The 17,626-nt window shown below is 38.5% G+C and overlaps 1 protein-coding gene across 4 annotated transcripts in view; it reads left to right on the top strand.

Moving 5' to 3' along the window:
* GART (phosphoribosylglycinamide formyltransferase, phosphoribosylglycinamide synthetase, phosphoribosylaminoimidazole synthetase) overlaps positions 1-17,110 on the top strand; it is a 35,367-nt gene extending 18,257 nt beyond the window's left edge. For all 4 annotated transcript variants that reach the window (XM_085528568.1, XM_015881614.3, XM_015881624.3 and 1 more), the window contains 12 exons: positions 525-756; positions 2,731-2,825; positions 3,972-4,081; positions 4,646-4,844; positions 7,382-7,630; positions 7,986-8,138; positions 9,033-9,236; positions 9,548-9,679; positions 10,287-10,417; positions 11,788-11,929; positions 14,830-14,945; positions 16,280-17,110. In XM_085528568.1, coding sequence (XP_085384694.1) covers positions 525-756; positions 2,731-2,825; positions 3,972-4,081; positions 4,646-4,844; positions 7,382-7,630; positions 7,986-8,138; positions 9,033-9,236; positions 9,548-9,679; positions 10,287-10,417; positions 11,788-11,929; positions 14,830-14,945; positions 16,280-16,462 — 1,946 coding nt within the window. In that variant the 3' untranslated portion in view covers positions 16,463-17,110. The remainder of the gene's footprint in view (positions 1-524; positions 757-2,730; positions 2,826-3,971; positions 4,082-4,645; positions 4,845-7,381; positions 7,631-7,985; positions 8,139-9,032; positions 9,237-9,547; positions 9,680-10,286; positions 10,418-11,787; positions 11,930-14,829; positions 14,946-16,279) is intronic.
* Positions 17,111-17,626: the final 516 nt, after the last annotated feature.

The following is a 17,626-nucleotide window of genomic DNA, read 5'->3' as shown; positions in this document are numbered from 1 at the left end:
CTGCAGAAATCTCTTTACTCTCCCACCCTTTCTCCAGTCTCTTTTACCCAGATTCATAGAAATTTAAGATCTCGTGGTTACAGGTCAACTGAATTTTCATACATTAAAGACTGTTAGTAGTGCACCCATAGTGTTTTAAAATCTCCTAAAAATACTATAAATCTCCTATAAATACTATAAAAAATACTATATTGTTAAGTTTTGTAGCATTTCTTTAATGCGTGTTACAGTGAAGTCCTTCTGGACCTATCTTATATAATATTGATGCTGTTACATTTTGTGGTTTCTGTAAGTATAAAATCCATCTGGAGTTAAATGCAGATGTTTCAGCTAAATACCTTTCTATGTCTCTGACCATAAAAGCAACAGACTCATCTCTCCACAATATGTAGTTTTAAAAGATTTATTTGTTCTCCTTAGAATGTTTACACTGAATGTGATTGTTTCTAGACAGTGTAATTGATGAGTATTTAACAGAGAAATGTTCTAATGATCTTCTTTTTTTTGTTAAACAACAATCACAGGACTTTCTAAGGCTAAAGAACTAGGAGTGGAGGTGTTCCACGCAGGTACAGCCCTGAAGGATGGCAAAGTGGTGACTAATGGAGGAAGAGTCCTTACAGTAACTGCTATTAAAGAAGATCTAATGACAGCACTGCAAGAAGCCAACAAGGGAGTAGCAGCCATAAACTTCAAGGGTTGCATTTATAGGAAGGACATTGGTTATCGGGCTATAGCTTTCCTGAGTCAATCCAGGTAGATATCTGAAATATTTGAAATGGAAGCAACTACTATAAAAGGGATTTAAAGATATCACTATTTTGCATTAATAAATGGATTTTGATAATGTGTAACTCTAGACAAGTTTTAACTGGCATCCTCGTGGGCAGTCTGAGCAAGACCAGCCAGGTGGTCTTGGATCCATGTTCTTATTTTCCCAAGTCTGAGTTAAGCTACATTGACAAGCACAAGTAATTAATCTGTGTTCTGTCTGCTTTTGGAAAACTTCTGTGCCTTACACTCTCAACCATTTCTTTTGCTCTAGAATGGTTGTCCGAACATACGATGTCACTATCATGAAAAATATATGTGAAGAAAGTTAGAGTTATTTTGTCAAGTCATTTTTAGTGTCTTTAAAAGCAGTTAGTTATGATATATACATTACAACAGTTTACTTAAAAGCTGGGTAGAATTTATCACTCTTGGTACTATTCCTTCCTATTTCAAGTTATTTGGTTTAACAGTCTAAAGAGAGTATTTTTTTAAAGCAGTGTGTCCTGCTGTGTCTCTGGTGCTATTGAGAATTTTTTGGAAGATTTTATACTCATTTTCAGCTAATGTAAGGCATATCTAATAGCTTAAAACACAGCTTTTGATAATTGACCATTTTGTAGCCTATGAAGCATGCTGGTAAGTTTTGAATTTTTGCTAACAGTGTATACTGATTAGTTTATTGTAAAATTATAATCAATAAACTTACTGCATGAACAAGGATGTTCCTATCTTGTCTTCCTTTTCAAGCACTGTGCATCTCTTGACAAATTTGTGTGAAAATAGGTAATTTGTGTTTGTATTGTCCTTGTGTGAGGAGAGTAATTCAACAAATTGTTCTCTAAAGCACTGAGCTCATGGGCCAGAACCACAAAGTTTCTTGACTGGAGTGCATCCATGCCAATGGTCCCTACCTTACACAAGAGTATCCTTGGAGCTGTGTGCAGTCACTGCCCTTGAGTGTGCAACATATCTCCTATAATTGGAAGAACAGGCCACCATGGTTGGCTCTGTGAGGTTGGGGACTCCCCCCACCTTGGCAGCTTGGCAGGATTAAGTCCTATGTATTTCCCTCTGTGAAAATATACAGAAGATTTATTTAAGAAATGTCTCAGAAAACTGCTCTCCTTTTAAAGAATTGTGCTTTTCAGAACAAGGTGAGAATATGTAGAGTGTTGATTATTTTCAGGCTGAAAGGAGTTGGCTTTGGTCTCTTGTTACTGAAGGCTGATATTTCATTGAGCTTTATTCTCAGACTGAGCAGCCACTTGTAATTATTTTCTTCTTGCAAATTTTTCATCAGTGGTACGATGTGTGTGTAGGCGCCTTTGTATCTTTTAGGTAACACAGATGTTTGGTTTATAGCAGCTGCTGTAGCTGCAGCTGTAGCTGAAAGAATTAATTGCATCATCTCCAGAATGAAAAGGTCCCACTCTGAAAACGGGAACAGACAAGTTACATGCAGCCATTTGTACTATGCATGTAAAAAGAAAAGAGGTGCAGATGTTTTTGTGAAGGTGTCACTCAAGGTGATGAGGAGAGGCAGCTTTAAGCCACAGTTGTAAAACCAGAAGTGTCACACAGATTCATATGATACTTTGGTTTAGAGAAGCTAACTTGACCTTGATCTTATACGGTTCTGCCCTACAAAATCAGATCCGCTTATGTCATTGCTGAGGGATTTTATTTTTTTTTTTGTCTAATACTCCCTGTCTTCAGGTATATGTGATGTCAAGATCCAAGTAGGAAAAGATTAACCTTTGAGTCACTGAGTCTACGTGGAATAAGTACTGCAATACTTAAAAATGATAAAGAAAAGGAAAAGAGTGATACTTGAGAAACTTCACTGATGGCAGGGTAGAATGTGAAACTATTATACAAATACATAAATATTGTTTTAAAATAAGTGTACTTACATTTAGTAATCAGTTGTTGAAACATTTTTTAACAATTTTTCAGAGGCCTGACTTACAAAAACAGTGGGGTAGACATCGCAGCAGGGAATATTTTGGTTCAGAAAATTAAACCTCTAGCAGCAGCCACATCCAGATCAGGTAAGAGATGGACCTTTATTTCAGTTGGTTCATAGTAATGAGGCTTACCACCCTGATCCAAATACTTATGTATTCTGTGTAGGTCTAGATTACACTAGTGGTAAGTAACCTAACACCTGTGATTACTTCAAAATGTAGTTCCTTAAGATTATAGATTTTCTTGCCAAATGACTCTAAAATGTATCTCCCAAATGTCGTATGCATTAAGGGCATTAGAAAATATGATTAATTACTCAAAAAAAGGCAAATGCAAGCAAAAAAAATCCTGCTTTGATTGTATGGATTATCCATTTGTGCTTAGATAGCTATACAATTTTTGTAGATAAATGTTTAGAAAGAAATACAAGTGGTACAAGATGTTGAATTCTTCACCAATACTTTCAGACATGCTATTTTTTGGGATAGGTATGTTGTATATCTTTTGCTTATATAAAACAGAATCAGCCTGTCCTTTTTTGTGATATCAGGTACATCTTGATCTGTCAAGTCCTTGTAATTCTTATGGTAAAATTAAAATATCAATCATTTATGAAATATCCCTTTTAATTCACATTATATGAGACCTTCAAATAATTTCAACTGTATGTTGAGAGGAAATGGTACAGAGATACACACTAGTAGAAGCAGTCATCTATTAGCATTAATAGTATTTTTCACTCATATTTGTTTCACTCTTAGGATTTAACCAAGTTCAGTTTTAAGAATACAATATTTACTCTATCATAACCAGTTCTAGAATCAGAGATTCTGAAAGTACTGTTGGTATTAGTAACAAAGGGAGGGGGAATTTCCATTGGAAAATATTTAGTACTCATTCTGTCCTATACAGCAATAGGCATAGAGCTGTTACAACAATTCCGTTTCTGTATTTCAGAAAAATACTAAATGCAGCAGTCACTGTCATCATTGAATGTTCAGTCCCAAAGTTTTGTCTTTTTAGTTTTAGATAATAATGTTGAAAATCCAAAGCAAACTTGAGAGGATTAGGAGATTCTGTATCTTTATGAAGATGCTGTAAATGTCAGAGAAAAGTTTAGTGGTGACGAAGTCGTGTCGAGAGACTTCAGAGAGAATTTGCTGGTGTGTTAGAGATCCTAAAGAAACCCATGAAGTTTACTATTTTCTGTCTTTTTTTTCGGCTGGCAGGCTGCAATGCAGAGCTTGGAGGATTTGCTGGCCTCTTTGATTTGAAAGCAGCTGGTTACAAAGATCCTGTCTTGGTATCTGGAACTGATGGTGTTGGCACAAAACTCAAGGTAATGTGAAAACTGACATACAGAATGGAAATTGCCTGATCACACAGCTGTCTTGTCTTTTACCACAAAAGATCAGTCCTGTTGAAAAATACCTATTTATATTTCTGAAAAGGGAATGAAAAATTGAATTGCCTTCTTCATGCAAAATAATTTATGTTTTGGCATGTAAATAGCCATCCTGGAGAAGAAGCTTAATATAGCTCATTTTTATTTTATGTATATATGCACCATTTTACTGAGGTGGAATCTCCATCCTCGAGAAGATTACTCACAGAGAAAACATTTAATTATATGGTTGCTATTGTGTTGACACAAACTACAGTGAAACCCTTTTCAGTTCAGTCTTCTTCTGTAAAGTTCCTTTAATACTTGCTAACTAAGTAAGTACAAATTCCTAAAATAGAATTTTAGGGGAGGAGCACAAAAGTGTCATTAGCTGAAGCTGCTCCTCCAAAAGCTTCTAGAGAAAGAGCATGATTTCAGTCCCCTGCCACTGCAGTCTTTGCTTGTGTTTGAGTTTCTGAAATGTAACCAACAGGTTCTCTCTCTCACTGTGTTTTGCAGATTGCACAAGTGTGTAAGAAACATGACACTATAGGTCAAGACCTGGTTGCTATGTGTGTCAATGACATCCTGGCTCAAGGAGCAGAGCCCCTCTTCTTCCTTGACTATTTTGCCTGTGGTAAACTTGATGTTGAAGTGGCCCAGGGTGTCATTGCAGGAATAGCTGAAGCATGCCAAAAGGCAGGATGTGCTCTTTTGGGTATGGACACACTTTTTCTTTGAAGGGAGTGAAAAATTGTATGCAATTCCTTTATAATTGGTTTTAATGTGCTTGTTTTCCTAGTCTACTAAAGAATCTTAGAGCTCAGGAAAAACACGGTCATGTCCTTGTTTTCTGCCTACTGAGAGAAGACAGTGCTTTATAAATGTTGCCATTTGCTCCGGAAGTTGCATATACATGTTCTTATTCATATATCTTCATTTAAATTTTCAACTATAACAACTACCAAGAAAACTAACAATTCATGTATTTTAATTTTTTGTATTTTTCAAGTGAATTTGAAAACACACCAAATAGGCTTGTTTTTTTATCATTTATCCTAGGGAAAATTCTAGAGTTTTCCTTTAGAAACAAGATTTGTATGTGTTACTATGCATATATGTCTCCCTGCACGTGTACGTAATATCCTTTGAACCTCTTGGCTGATTTTAAACAAGTTTCACAGGAAAAGCAGAGCTCTCACTGTCAGTACATTCTCACAGGATCGTGTAACTGGAAGGCCAGAGGGTGTCCTTATAAATGCAGGAAAAACGTGAGTTGCAGCTCACTTCTTAAGACACAGAAGTTTACCACAAGACAGAAAAACAAAACGAAAAAATTAAAGCATATTACAAGTTGTTAAGATTCAAATTTATGTATTTTCCCTTTAGTCCCTATAATACGAGGATAGAATGCATTTTACTAACAAATGATATATATGTATTGTGGTATACAGTTGTCTAGCAATCCACAGAAAATAATACAAATTGTAACTTCATAAATCCTAAGAAATATACATTAAAAACTGTTTATCTCAAAATATTTCTAGGTCAGTGGGAAATATAAGACTTTGTATAAGTCTTTTCATTTATGAAAGGAATATAGCACAGGGTTAGGTTTCAAAGCAATGGAACCCAGAAAGTTGTTTCCTCATATAAGGTGGTTGGTTTTTTTTTTTCTCTTTTATAAAAATATTCTTTGGAGAGTTCCCAAACCTTTTAGAAAAGCTTTTGATTTGAGAATAAAAGGGACTGTTCAGTTATCTTACTTTATGTACCACATGATAATTGGTACTTTGTCCTTTTCTGATTCCTTTAAGAAAGCTGGTGATAAAAGTAGCTTCTAAATGAGTATGTCTTGTTTTGATGGAGTTTACAAGCTTAGAAGAAGGAGCTATTTATGTTCTGTTGTTTGTTTTTTTCTGCATGAAGTGTTCGCCAGTTCTATCTTTTGTCTTAAAATGTTCTCTCAGGTTATCGAATATCATCAAACCATTCAGATGTTATTAGATGGTGTTTCAAAACAATGTATCTAAGCAAATTACACTTCTTTGTGTGAACTTTGATTTTAAAGTTGGTTACAGCAGTGTAATGTGGAAATGTGGAACAGTTTCAGGGAATCTAGCATTGAGCAGCAGACAAGCACTGAGCAGAAGGGCTTGGGAGCAATTTTTAACCCTTTCAGAGATGCTTTTTTGAAATAGAAGAATGAATGAAATGTAGCAAACAAACAAACAAAAAGCCAGTACTGGTCAATATGTTAGGCAGATGTCATAATATAATGGCGACTTAATTATTTTCAAGCTCTTTTCTTGCTAATATCAGGACTGGTGAAGGAGTTTGAAGGAAAATAATGAGATGGCTTTGAGTTCTTACCTGGAATGATGGAATAGTGTGAAGACGGCTGTTCAGAAAACTTCAGAGAGCAGTAAATGCTCCTTTCCTGCATTAAACACAGTGATTTGCTCTCTCTAGACTGAATGAGACACGACAGGCAGAGCGCAGGTCTTCAACAGCAAAGACCGTCAGCTTATACCTGAAGGGCACTAAGGGAACCAATGCTGGTGTGTGTATTGTGAGGATGCTGTTTGAGTGGTGTTACTCATTTCCACACAAGCCTAGAAAATTACCCTTTCAAACTGTATTCTGAATGACATCATCCAGACAAAACATGGTTTTCAAAACAAAACAAAATGTCCTAGTAATGGAAATATAAGGTGATAGCCTGGATTACTGTTTCAGCTGCATGGATGGGTAGAAAACCCATCTTTTAGAGGTTTCTTCTAAAACAGCCCGTAAACCTTAGTTGTGTAGAACAGAGGCAACAATGGTGCCCAGGTTGTAGGCATGACTAGAAATCAGAATATTATGTATAAAATCCATATGGTGGCAAGTAAAACTAATAGAAATATCATACTCTTGGGGTTATGAATTTCATGTATCCTGTAAGTTTTTAATGAAGAATATTAAGTCTGGCAGAATTTGGAAGCTGTAAATATATGCTATGACTTTATATATAGCAATCTGATACTTGTCAGGGAGAAGGAGGAAATGTTCTTTCATAATTGCTTGCTCAATTGAAGGGCCTGTGACAAAGGTGTGTCTTTAATTACTTCTAATGTTTGTTTATCTAACTAAAAAAAATCATTTATTAATGCCTTAAGAGTTTAAAACATTGAAAAACTGCAAATGCACTGATTTCAATAGTTTTCCAATAGTTCTTTCACCTTTTGTTTGGCAAATTTATTATTCTCATAGGAGGAGAAACTGCCGAAATGCCAGGTATGTATCCACCCGGAGAGTATGACCTGGCTGGCTTTGCTGTTGGTGCAGTAGAGCGAGGGCAAATGCTTCCCCAGTTAGAGAGAATCGCTGATGGAGATGTGGTTATTGGAGTCGCTTCTTCTGGAGTTCACAGCAATGGGTACAGCCTTGTAAGGAGGATTGTTGAGAAGTCATCTCTGGATTTCTCTTCTCGAGTTGGTGTCTCTGGTGATCAGACATTAGGTACTATTTCTCATGTGGTTTCTTCACTTGACATTCTGAACAGAAAAATTCACACAATTGTCTTGTCTGTATCTTAGCTTTTGTAACTTTTATAAGGTACTAAGAAAGTTACTCCGTTCTCAAACATGTTCTCATCTTTTTCTGTTTCTTGTAATCATGTATGCAGGAAAGAAATAAAGGGAGGGAGCGAGCTAAATAGCTAATTGTATGCTGAATGATAGGCATTGTTTTTCTCTGTAATTCAGTGCTCACTTCTATCCAGCAAATTAGTATTTTGAGATTTCCCTAATTTCACATTGAGTAACGTTTCTTTTCAGCATTGTAATTATCTTCATTCATCTTCTTTCATCAACAGGAGATCTGTTGTTAACCCCAACTAAGATCTACAGTAAAACTCTGCTGCCTGTCCTTCGCTCAGGCCACGTGAAAGCTTATGCACACATCACTGGGGGAGGCTTGCTGGAAAACATCCCCAGAGTTCTCCCAGACTCCTTTGGTGTCGTTTTAGGTGAGGCAGAAAGAAAAGCTGAGAAACGTCTGTATGTTAATATGTGTAGATGTGGAAGCAAATCAGAGTGAACTGTCAACATTTGCAAAAACCTGCAATATTTCTTGTAGTCATATGACATTAGTGACATTATTGATGGGCATTCAGATATGGTTACCAGCTGGAGTAGATCTCCTGAAATTCAGTGGACTTTAATCATCATCACAGTTTCATCAGATACGCTAGAAATATTATTTCATTTTTTACAGGGAAGTGAATTATGGAAAGGTAAACAACTCAATATAAGCTATGCAGTCTTCAGTTGGGTTGCAACTGTCATAGAGTTCTGAATTCTACAACTGTATATAAATCATGCTTCTATTACTTTTATTACATGCTTCTGTTACTAAGTGTAAGGTGACACGAAACAAACTTACTGTCTTTGGAGTTCCATTAGAGAGGTTAGTCCAGAAGCATTTCTTGTGATGCTGTGATGCTGTATATAACCCTTACCTTGTTGGAACTGGGAGAATTGTTGTTTTTGTGACAGTTTTTAAGGATATTGTTCTTGTACAATAGTTTCTCCAGAAGAAGGGTTGTCAACTTCAAGAGGAGGATTTTCCAAAGGCTGCCTTCATAGCCCATTTTGGATTATTCATTAATAGTTTGAAATGCAGTGGTATGATTAATTTTCTCTGAGTGAAACTTTATTTCTATTCCCTAGTCATGTTAAGAAAGGAAAGGAAGAAACAGGCTGTTTCTCTGCACGGAAACTGATTTCAGTCACGCTAATGCTGCTGTGAGACTTAGTCTGTGCTTTCCATCCAGATTTTGCCTCTCACTACTCTAATAATTCTAGTATTTTTGCATAGGTGGAGCCTTCCATTCTTCATTTGTATGTTCAATTTTCTTCAGATGCTCTTAGCTGGAAGATTCCTGAAATCTTCTGTTGGCTCCATAAAGAAGGCAATCTCTCCGAGGAGGAAATGGCTCGGACATTTAATTGTGGGATTGGTGCAGTTTTGGTCGTTCAGAAGGAGCTGGCTCAGCAGGTGCTCAAGGATGTGCAGAAACATGAGGCCGCCTGGCTGATTGGGAAAGTTGTCCCACTACAAAAAGGTTACTGGCTTTTTACTTTCCTTGATGAAAACAAAAAAACTAATTACTTTGCTGATGCTTCTCCATGCTGTTCAGCTGACAAACTCTTAAATTGGCACCTCCGTTGCTTTTGTGCAGAGGGTATTAAATTGTCGGTCCTGGTGACTTCTGTCTTAGTCTGTAGAACATGTGCTTAGCAATGTCAAATGTCACCAGAACTATAAATAAATATTGAGAAGTAAAGCAGTGTCACTGTTGACTTTTCATGGATGTTTTCCTCCTCTCTGTGTTTCTGCTTTTATTTACTTTCTTTTTTCCTTCTATGTCTTCAGGCTCTGCCCATGTTAAAGTCCATAACTTGCTTCAAGCCTTGCAAGCAAATAGGTCACTGTCTGTGCACAGCCATATCCAAGGCAAAATCCAAACAAACAAAGTGAAGGTTGCTGTCCTTATCTCTGGAACAGGTGAGAGTTTACATTATATACTAGACTATTGATAAAGAACTTCAACTCAGAATCAAAATCTCTTGACCTCTGTGAAAGTCTGCATTGTGGCTTTGACAACTTTCTAACAAGGCTTTTGGTGCTCAGTAACAGGCAGAATAGATTTTGCCCTTAGCTTAATTTCAATAAGAAGCAAAATGATCTTTACCCTCTGCAGCAAACTAACTATAAATTGTGAGTATTAATTTTAGCTACAAATTGTATCTAGGCTCACGCAGCTATTATTTTCTTCTTTTGGGACAGCAGCATTATGTTACATACAGATCAGTTTCCTCTTTCCCCATAGTCATTTCCAGAGTTTACAATATTCCCACTTGTTAAGAAGTAAATCATCAGAACAATTTCAGCAACTGCAGTTTACATAGCTAATTGCTAGTGAGAGCCCTGTAAACTGGAGCTATCAGACTTAGTTTCCAGTAATGTCAATAAATAAGAGATTACTGTTAACACTGGTGGTTTTTGGATTGAGACTCACCCACATTGCTACTTACTTAAAACCCATTGTAGCCATTAGCTATATTTATTCTCCAGGAACAGCTTGATATTCATGAATTATTTTCTCACTCAGGCACAAACCTGGAAGCCCTCATAAATAGCACAAAGAAGCCCACCAGTTTTGCAGAAATAGTTCTTGTTGTTTCTAACAAAGCTGGTGTGGAGGGGCTAAGGAAAGCTGAAAGAGCTGGTATTCCTACAAGGGTAAGCATTTCTCATCTTCTTAAAATGAACCTTCATTAGCTCTGACTACATCAGAAAAGTACTGTGAAATAATGATGAAAAAACGTCTTAGTGTTTTGTTGCTGTTTTTCTGTCACGATCTTTGTGCCCCTGGGCAAACTACCTAACATGGGAGTGAATTACTTCCTGTTCTCCCTTTTAGACGTGGTATTGTTAATGCCGATGGGATTGGGAAATAGTTACTGTATTAATCCAGCTCAGAACTTTTACAGTTTAAACTTTACCAGTCATTTAAGTGTAGTCCGTTTGCACTAAAGTAGCAGGGTATTTTATCTGAGCTTATATTTAAAGTAGCATGTTGAAGAAGCATTTGAATGAAGTAAGAGAGGTCAAACTTAAGGAGACCTCCCATTGTTTCCCTGGGCATTGCTTCAGGCTATTCAGGATTCATTCAAAGCAAACTGATTCTCTTTGTGTCACTGGATCATTCGCTGCGCTGCTTTGCGCTTTGTGTAGCCATTTGCATTACAGATAGGAAATGCCACTGTTCTGACTTAGGAGCATTTTACAGTCACTTTTCACCAGTAGCTAGAGATGATATGGAAGATTAGGCCTCAGTGCACGCTTTCATCTTGGTGGGCTGTCTCAGTGATGAAGATGAGTGACAGAACAGAGGCACAGAGCTGTATGTGGTTGGCCAGGTGTTACCTAGTTTTGTCACTGTAGAGTTCAGCCCCGTGTTAAGCTAGGCTCTATTCCTAGTGCCCTCTGCCACCTTTTCAGCTAGTTCTGGTTTTTCAAGACTACTTTCTGATACTTAAATGTTCCAACGTGCTAAATATTGTAGGAATTAACAGGTACTTTTATTTAAAAGGCTACAAGAGTAGGAAGTTAAGTAGCACCGCCTTATTCCTGTTGAAATTAAGAAGTCTGCATTAGATGGGAAATAAATAATTCAGTGATGCCGACCTTCTGAAGTAAGAGCTTTTTAAGTACTCGTGATTGGCCTTTCTTTCAAGGTTTTGTGATACAGTTTGAGGAATATTACTTATCACTAGTCATGTTTTAAGGTAAAATCATTCCTAGACTTTAGATTATCCTAATGACCTGCATTTGTACTTTAATTGTATCCAAATGCTGGGGTCTACAGCTGTGGGCCTAATGAGATAAAGCTCAGCTTACTGATAATTACTCTGTGTTTATAGGAATTAAGACTGGTTATTTATCTGTTAGCTGTATGCATTTTTGAAGTGCTCTTTTTGCTGTGTATATGCATCTAACTGTAGCCATGTGGAGATTTGCTAATTAGTCCAGAGTACCATCCCGTTTGTATGGCTTTTATATTAAATTAACTCGATGCCCATGTTTTGTCCTTTTTTGGATTGTCACAGGTTATTGACCATAAACTGTATGGAAGTCGCAGTGAATTTGACAGTGCAGTTGACAGAGTCCTTGAAGAATTCTCAGTTGAGCTGATCTGCCTTGCTGGATTTATGCGAATACTGTCAGGTCCTTTTGTCAAGAAATGGGAAGGTAAGTGCTGCATAATTGTGTAACTCATTTTAAGAAAAGAAAAAAAAAGGGGGGGGGGGAAGCACTTTTATAAATTATACTCAGGAAAAAGGAAAAATATAGAAAAGAGACTACGTTAATTCTGAGTTTGCACGAAAGCAGACTTTTCACATTTGGTAAAGAAAGTGGTGACTGAGAGAAAGTCCCTTCCTCTCATCATTTCAAAGAAGCTTGAGGAAGCCACCTTCAAATGGTGCTCTTTGATTTGTTGGAAAATGATGTAAGGGAAGGCTTTTAGCCTGTATGGACATGAGGTGTGGGCCACATTGTTGCTGAAGCAGCGAGTGTTGATTGTGGAGAGTGTTCAGTCAAGAAGAAATCCTTCCTCTCCCAGATGAACTTTGCCTGCAGGCTGAACTGCAGAGCAATATGTAGCTCCCATTAACATCTCAGAGTCTTTTGGTCAGACATCCCGGGAGCTGTGTGAATCTTTGGGTGTCTCTTGTTCATCAGAGGTGTTTGGTGTCTCCATTCTGGTCATCTTTTTTTTTTTTTTTTTAATTGGACTAGATATTAGGAAGAAATTCTTTACTGTGAGGGTGATGAGACACTGGAACAGGTTGCCCAGAGAGGCTGTGAATGTCTCCTCCCCAGAGGCATTCAAGGCCAGGCTGGATGTGGCTTTGAGCAACCTGGTCTAGAGGGAGGTGACCTCTAGCAGGGGGTTGGAACAAGGTGATCTTAAAGGTCCCTTCCAACCCTAGCCATCCTATGGTTCTATCATCTTGTACAATCTTGCACTTCTTTGTTAAAGGCTGATAATGCCTCTGCCTCTTCCAGCTGTTACATTCCTTATCTCTTTCAGTTTCATGCAGAGAGTTCTGAATCACACAGAAGCAGCTACTTCTCTCACTATTTGCTGTACTTCAAACTTAGTCACGGTTACTTAAGCATGTTTACACCGGCGGCTGGCTGGTCATGCTGTACCCTGCCACTCTCTGGGCCACCTCTGTTCACGTGGTGACTGTTGTTTTCTTCTGGGTGTGTCTGTGACACCTACCTTTTACACCTGAACTACTTTTCAAACCTCTCTTTAAAAACAGTAGAGAAAAACAGGCTATTTGTGTTATGCTAAAGCTGCCAACTAGCTTAAGTTGGATTAATTGGTTTTGTTTCTCTCTATGATGGAGTCCAGAAGACCAGGATGCAGGTGTCTTGTGTTTTAGGCAGCTTCTGTTGCTAGTCTGAATTGTCCAGAAACAGTCCATTTTTGTTGCTGCTTACCTAAAAGCTGTTACCCCACAAGGGCACAGAGCTTAAAGTTAGTTGCAAAACTCCTCTTCTTGCTTAATGATCCTGAAATGTTAATTGTGAATCCTAACAGAAAAGAAAGATAAAAAGAAATAAAGAAACATAAAGCCACTTTCTTTTAGAGCAGTTCACAGAATCATAGAACCGTTGTGATTGGAAAAGACCTCTAAGATCACCTAGTTTAAATCCTCAGCTCATCCCCACCATGCCCACTAGTTGCTGATGTAAATAAGGAGAAAGTGGGGAAACTCCAAAAGAGGTGCTGAGAGTTATTTTTGTCTCAGAGTCCTCAGTACTTTTTTTGCTCACAATGCAAGTGCTCCTGCTCTTTTGCTCAAGATGCTGATGGTTAAAAAGTGTTTTGTTTTGTTTTTTTTTTATGCAAAACTTAGAGGCAAATGTATTAACTGATCTGTAACGATATCTCAAACGTCTTTTGTAAGTCAAAATCTGCATGAGACCTTGTGGTGAGAAAGCAGGTTCTGCATTGCGCTACCAGCAATGGCCTTCATTACAAAACCACTTGCCTCTATTTCAGTACACTGCTGCCTCCGCCAGCATATGTCAGCTCAGCCTTACTGCTTGGCATTTAGGGTGCTGTTCAGTGAATCCTGATGACATACAGTAAGCCTAAGCAGGAGGCATGTGGAGATAGCGTGGGCGTAGCGTACAGTGATATAAATAGTGCTGATGGTCATTTTTTTTTTTAATCTTGCAAGGGTTTGTACTGAATCTGAGAGAAGAACCAGCACTGCTTAGCACCTTTTGATTTCTCTCTAGTCCAGAGCTGGCGGGACAGTTGTCACAGACATATTAAAAGCAGACAGGGAAACTGTGCCAGAAGAAAGAAGGTATTCTGACGGTTTAATGATGACATTGCTCGAAGTGAGACCCTAAGGGTAGGGATATCTACTACCTCTCACTGTACAGCCACGCAGGAGCTAACGCATATGCTTTTTCATTTAAGGAAAATGTAGGGTACAAGCTTCCCAGGGTTCTAACCACGGTCCCACCTCATTGAGCATTAAAGGTTACATTATCCATTTCAGGATCTCCCAGCCAACTTTGCGTCTGGAAAGTAGTAGTGGTAGACAGGTGCTTTTCAGAAGGGCAGAGCAAAGGACTCCTCTGTGAGCAGCTGCTGTCTTTCATTAAGCCAAAACAGATGGGGAGGAGAGGTCTGAGCTGAAGAATTTTTGCCTTGTCATAGGTCTCTGTTCTGTTTGAAGCTGCACCAAATTTCTTTGCGGTATTGAGTTTGTAAGAAGGGACTGTGCTTGTGATGGAAGGAGGAGGAGAATAACATAAGGAAACAAAGGACAACCAAGGGAAAAAAAAAGATATATGTATATTGATGATTAGTCACTGCAGAACTATGCTTTAGCTGAGGAGTTCACTGTAACTGCTGTCTTTGATTTTCTGAAATAGCAACATGTTCTGAAATGCTCTGAGTTGGTTGTCTGGTAGTAATATCAATAAATAAGTGTAAATGCAAAAGTCACTTAACACATAGAAAAATCTTTTTCACAGATCCTCTGTTGATTATTGATGCTTAGGACACTGATAAGTCTCAATGCTAAAAGGCAAGGATTTCACTTATTCTTTTCTAGGAAAAATACTGAATATCCACCCATCCCTACTGCCTTCTTTTAAGGGAGCAAATGCCCACAAATTGGTGCTGGAAGCTGGAGTGCGAGTAACAGGCTGTACTGTGCACTTTGTGGCTGTAAGTACTTCCTTCCTCTGCCCCTCATCATTGACATGTCTTAAGATTTTCACCTTGGAGCTTGTGTGGAAATCCCTTACAGTATCCTGTTTGATGGCCTTTTCTCCTTCATTCATTCACAACATTATCAGGCTTTAGTTTGCTGTCCCTGGAAAAGGAACTGGAAATGAATAGTCTATACAGGAGTTAAGCTTTACTTCAGTTAACTTCTTCCTTAAGTATCTCATTGCTGCCAGTTCAGCTGTTGCAGTATTTGTAATAGTTTGTATCATGTCTTGACTAACCCTGAAATGTTTATTAGAGAGCAGTCCCAACTCTATATATTTTATCATACAACCTTCCTTATTTGTTGCCTTCAAGAAGAAAAAAAGGGAAAACAAAAACATCGGAAACGGCACAAGAAGTTTAGATTTGTTAAGAATTAATCCTGTGTTTGTAGAAACAGAAAAACTTAATGTTAGAATCACAGAATGGTTCGGGCTGGTAGGGACCTCAAAGCCCACACTGCGCCAACCCCTGCCATGGGCAGGGCTGCCCCCCACCAGCTCAGGCTGCCCAGGCCCCATCCAACCTGGCCTTGAGCGCTTCCAGCTCTCTCTGCTTGTCTCCTATAAAAGAAGGATTCAAATGCCAGAGATCTCTCAGCATGGAAGATGTACTTTGTATCAGTTCAGGGAGATTTTTTCCATCTTGTTTGGTAATCGGAATTGACAGTAACTATTTTCCAGTCTTCAGCTGCATACTTCAGATTATCAGCCTTTTTTCCAGTGTTTCTGGAATCTGTTTTCATGACTTTGGCTTTCCCTTGGAAAAAAAAAAAAAAAAAAAACAACAAAAAAAACCCAACTGTTTTTCTCTCTTTTTCTAGTTAGAAGAATTACATTCCTTTCTCCGTAACACGACTGCTTTTTCTCTGTGTGGCAATGAGAAGCCACAAACAAACAGCCAGGTTCTGCCTTGTTAACGTGCAAAAGAGAGATCTGCCAGTGCTTTGGTCTCGCTCTATGCCAGAGCTGGCTAATTCACTTTTCTGAATTGAAATGTCACTGTTTGGTCATAGCAAGTCTGTCATGTCCTCAGTTAACGCAGCTTTTGTTTTCTGTAATAGAAATGTTACTCACTTCTCCCTTTTCTTTGCAACATATGCTTCTGTCAGTTCCTCACAGGCCTGTGTGTCAGTATCTCCTCTGCACTCCTCACGTTAGCCTCGTTTCATGTTTCCTGTAATAAACTAATGGCAAACAGATCTCTGCAGCAGCTGGATTCCAGTAATTGTTACACACCCGTGCCTCTCAACTTCCAACCACACAACTTTCTGGTTATTGCTTTTACAGGAGGAGGTGGACGCTGGAGCAATCATTTTCCAAGAGGCAGTTCCAGTGAAGATTGGTGACACAGTGGAGACCTTGTCCGAGCGGGTGAAGGAGGCTGAACACCGGGCTTTCCCTGCTGCCCTGCAGCTTGTTGCCAGCGGGGCTGTGCAGGTGGGCGAAGCTGGCAAGATCTGCTGGAAGTAGAACCTTGGATGTGACAGCTGAGAAGCGTCCATTAATCAAAACGGAGGTCACAGTTGAAAAACACACACACTGTATTCTCTTCACAAAGCGGCCCAGATTCTGTCCGTATCCACTGACTTCAAATACTGAACCAGCTCTCAGTCTGATACCAAATAGAATTAAACTTCTGCTGACCATTTGCCGTCAGGGATTCCCCCATCAATCCATATGTGAATTCCTCTCAGAGATCTGTTCAGAGCCGAAAGAGCAGAGTCTGCTTTGGCCTGAGCAGAAAGGGAATTATAAAACTGCATTCTCTGCTTGTGAGACACTCTTTAAGCTCCTGCTGAAGTGCCTGTATTCTGGGAATGGTATTTTCACCTAAAACAACACTGATGCATACCCAGGAAATGTTATATCTGAAAACGATAAAGTCTTTTTCACAGTTCAATTATTGTGAAAAAGCACTCAGTTTTCTTTTTAAATTTTTAGTATAGCTGTGAAAATGTTTTAATTTTTTTTACTAAAACTATCAGTTTTCTTCCATGTTAACCAGAAGCATCTGCTTGAAGCTCCTTGTCTATGTTTTAGAACTACTCTCAGAAAACAAGTTTCTATTCTGTGTCCTAATCTCCGGTTGGATTTGAAATAAAACTCTAATAATGTTAACCATTTGGATGTATCAGTATTTTTCCTTGGAATTCCCTCCCAAGGCTATAAACTGAAGAAGGGATTTATGAAACAGAATCTGTCTTCATCTGCCATGCCACGATTGTAAATCAGTTTCAGAGATTACAGACGTGCAAGGATTGAGGTGAAATTCCAGAGTGTGGTGACCTTGCGGTTGCCATGGCTGGATGGTCTGTGATAAAGAAACTTGCTGACAAAATATTCCCGTCATCATTTGCCACTGAAGATAAAGCTCAGGTGAATACAGAGGAAAATTACATGGTCAAATCTAATTTGCTCGCAGAAGACAAAGAATAAAGGCTGAGGCTTCAAAACATCATTTATCTGTACAAGTCTACCTTTCCACAGAAGCAAATGGCCCCTATAGACTGAAATCTGCCTCTTGCAGAGAGAGAACTTAAAGGTGCAGGGAGCATCCCGCTCTGGTTGGGATCCAGTCTGCACAGGGTCAGCACATTGGCTATGACAGAGCACAGCTTTTAAGAAGTTGTACTT

The sequence above is a fragment of the Coturnix japonica genome, chromosome 1, assembly GCF_054131305.1.
Source record: "Coturnix japonica strain WE chromosome 1, WE-NBRP24, whole genome shotgun sequence".
In the NCBI taxonomy this organism is placed as follows: Eukaryota; Metazoa; Chordata; class Aves; order Galliformes; family Phasianidae; genus Coturnix; species Coturnix japonica.
This window is presented reverse-complemented; position numbering and strand designations above follow the sequence as displayed.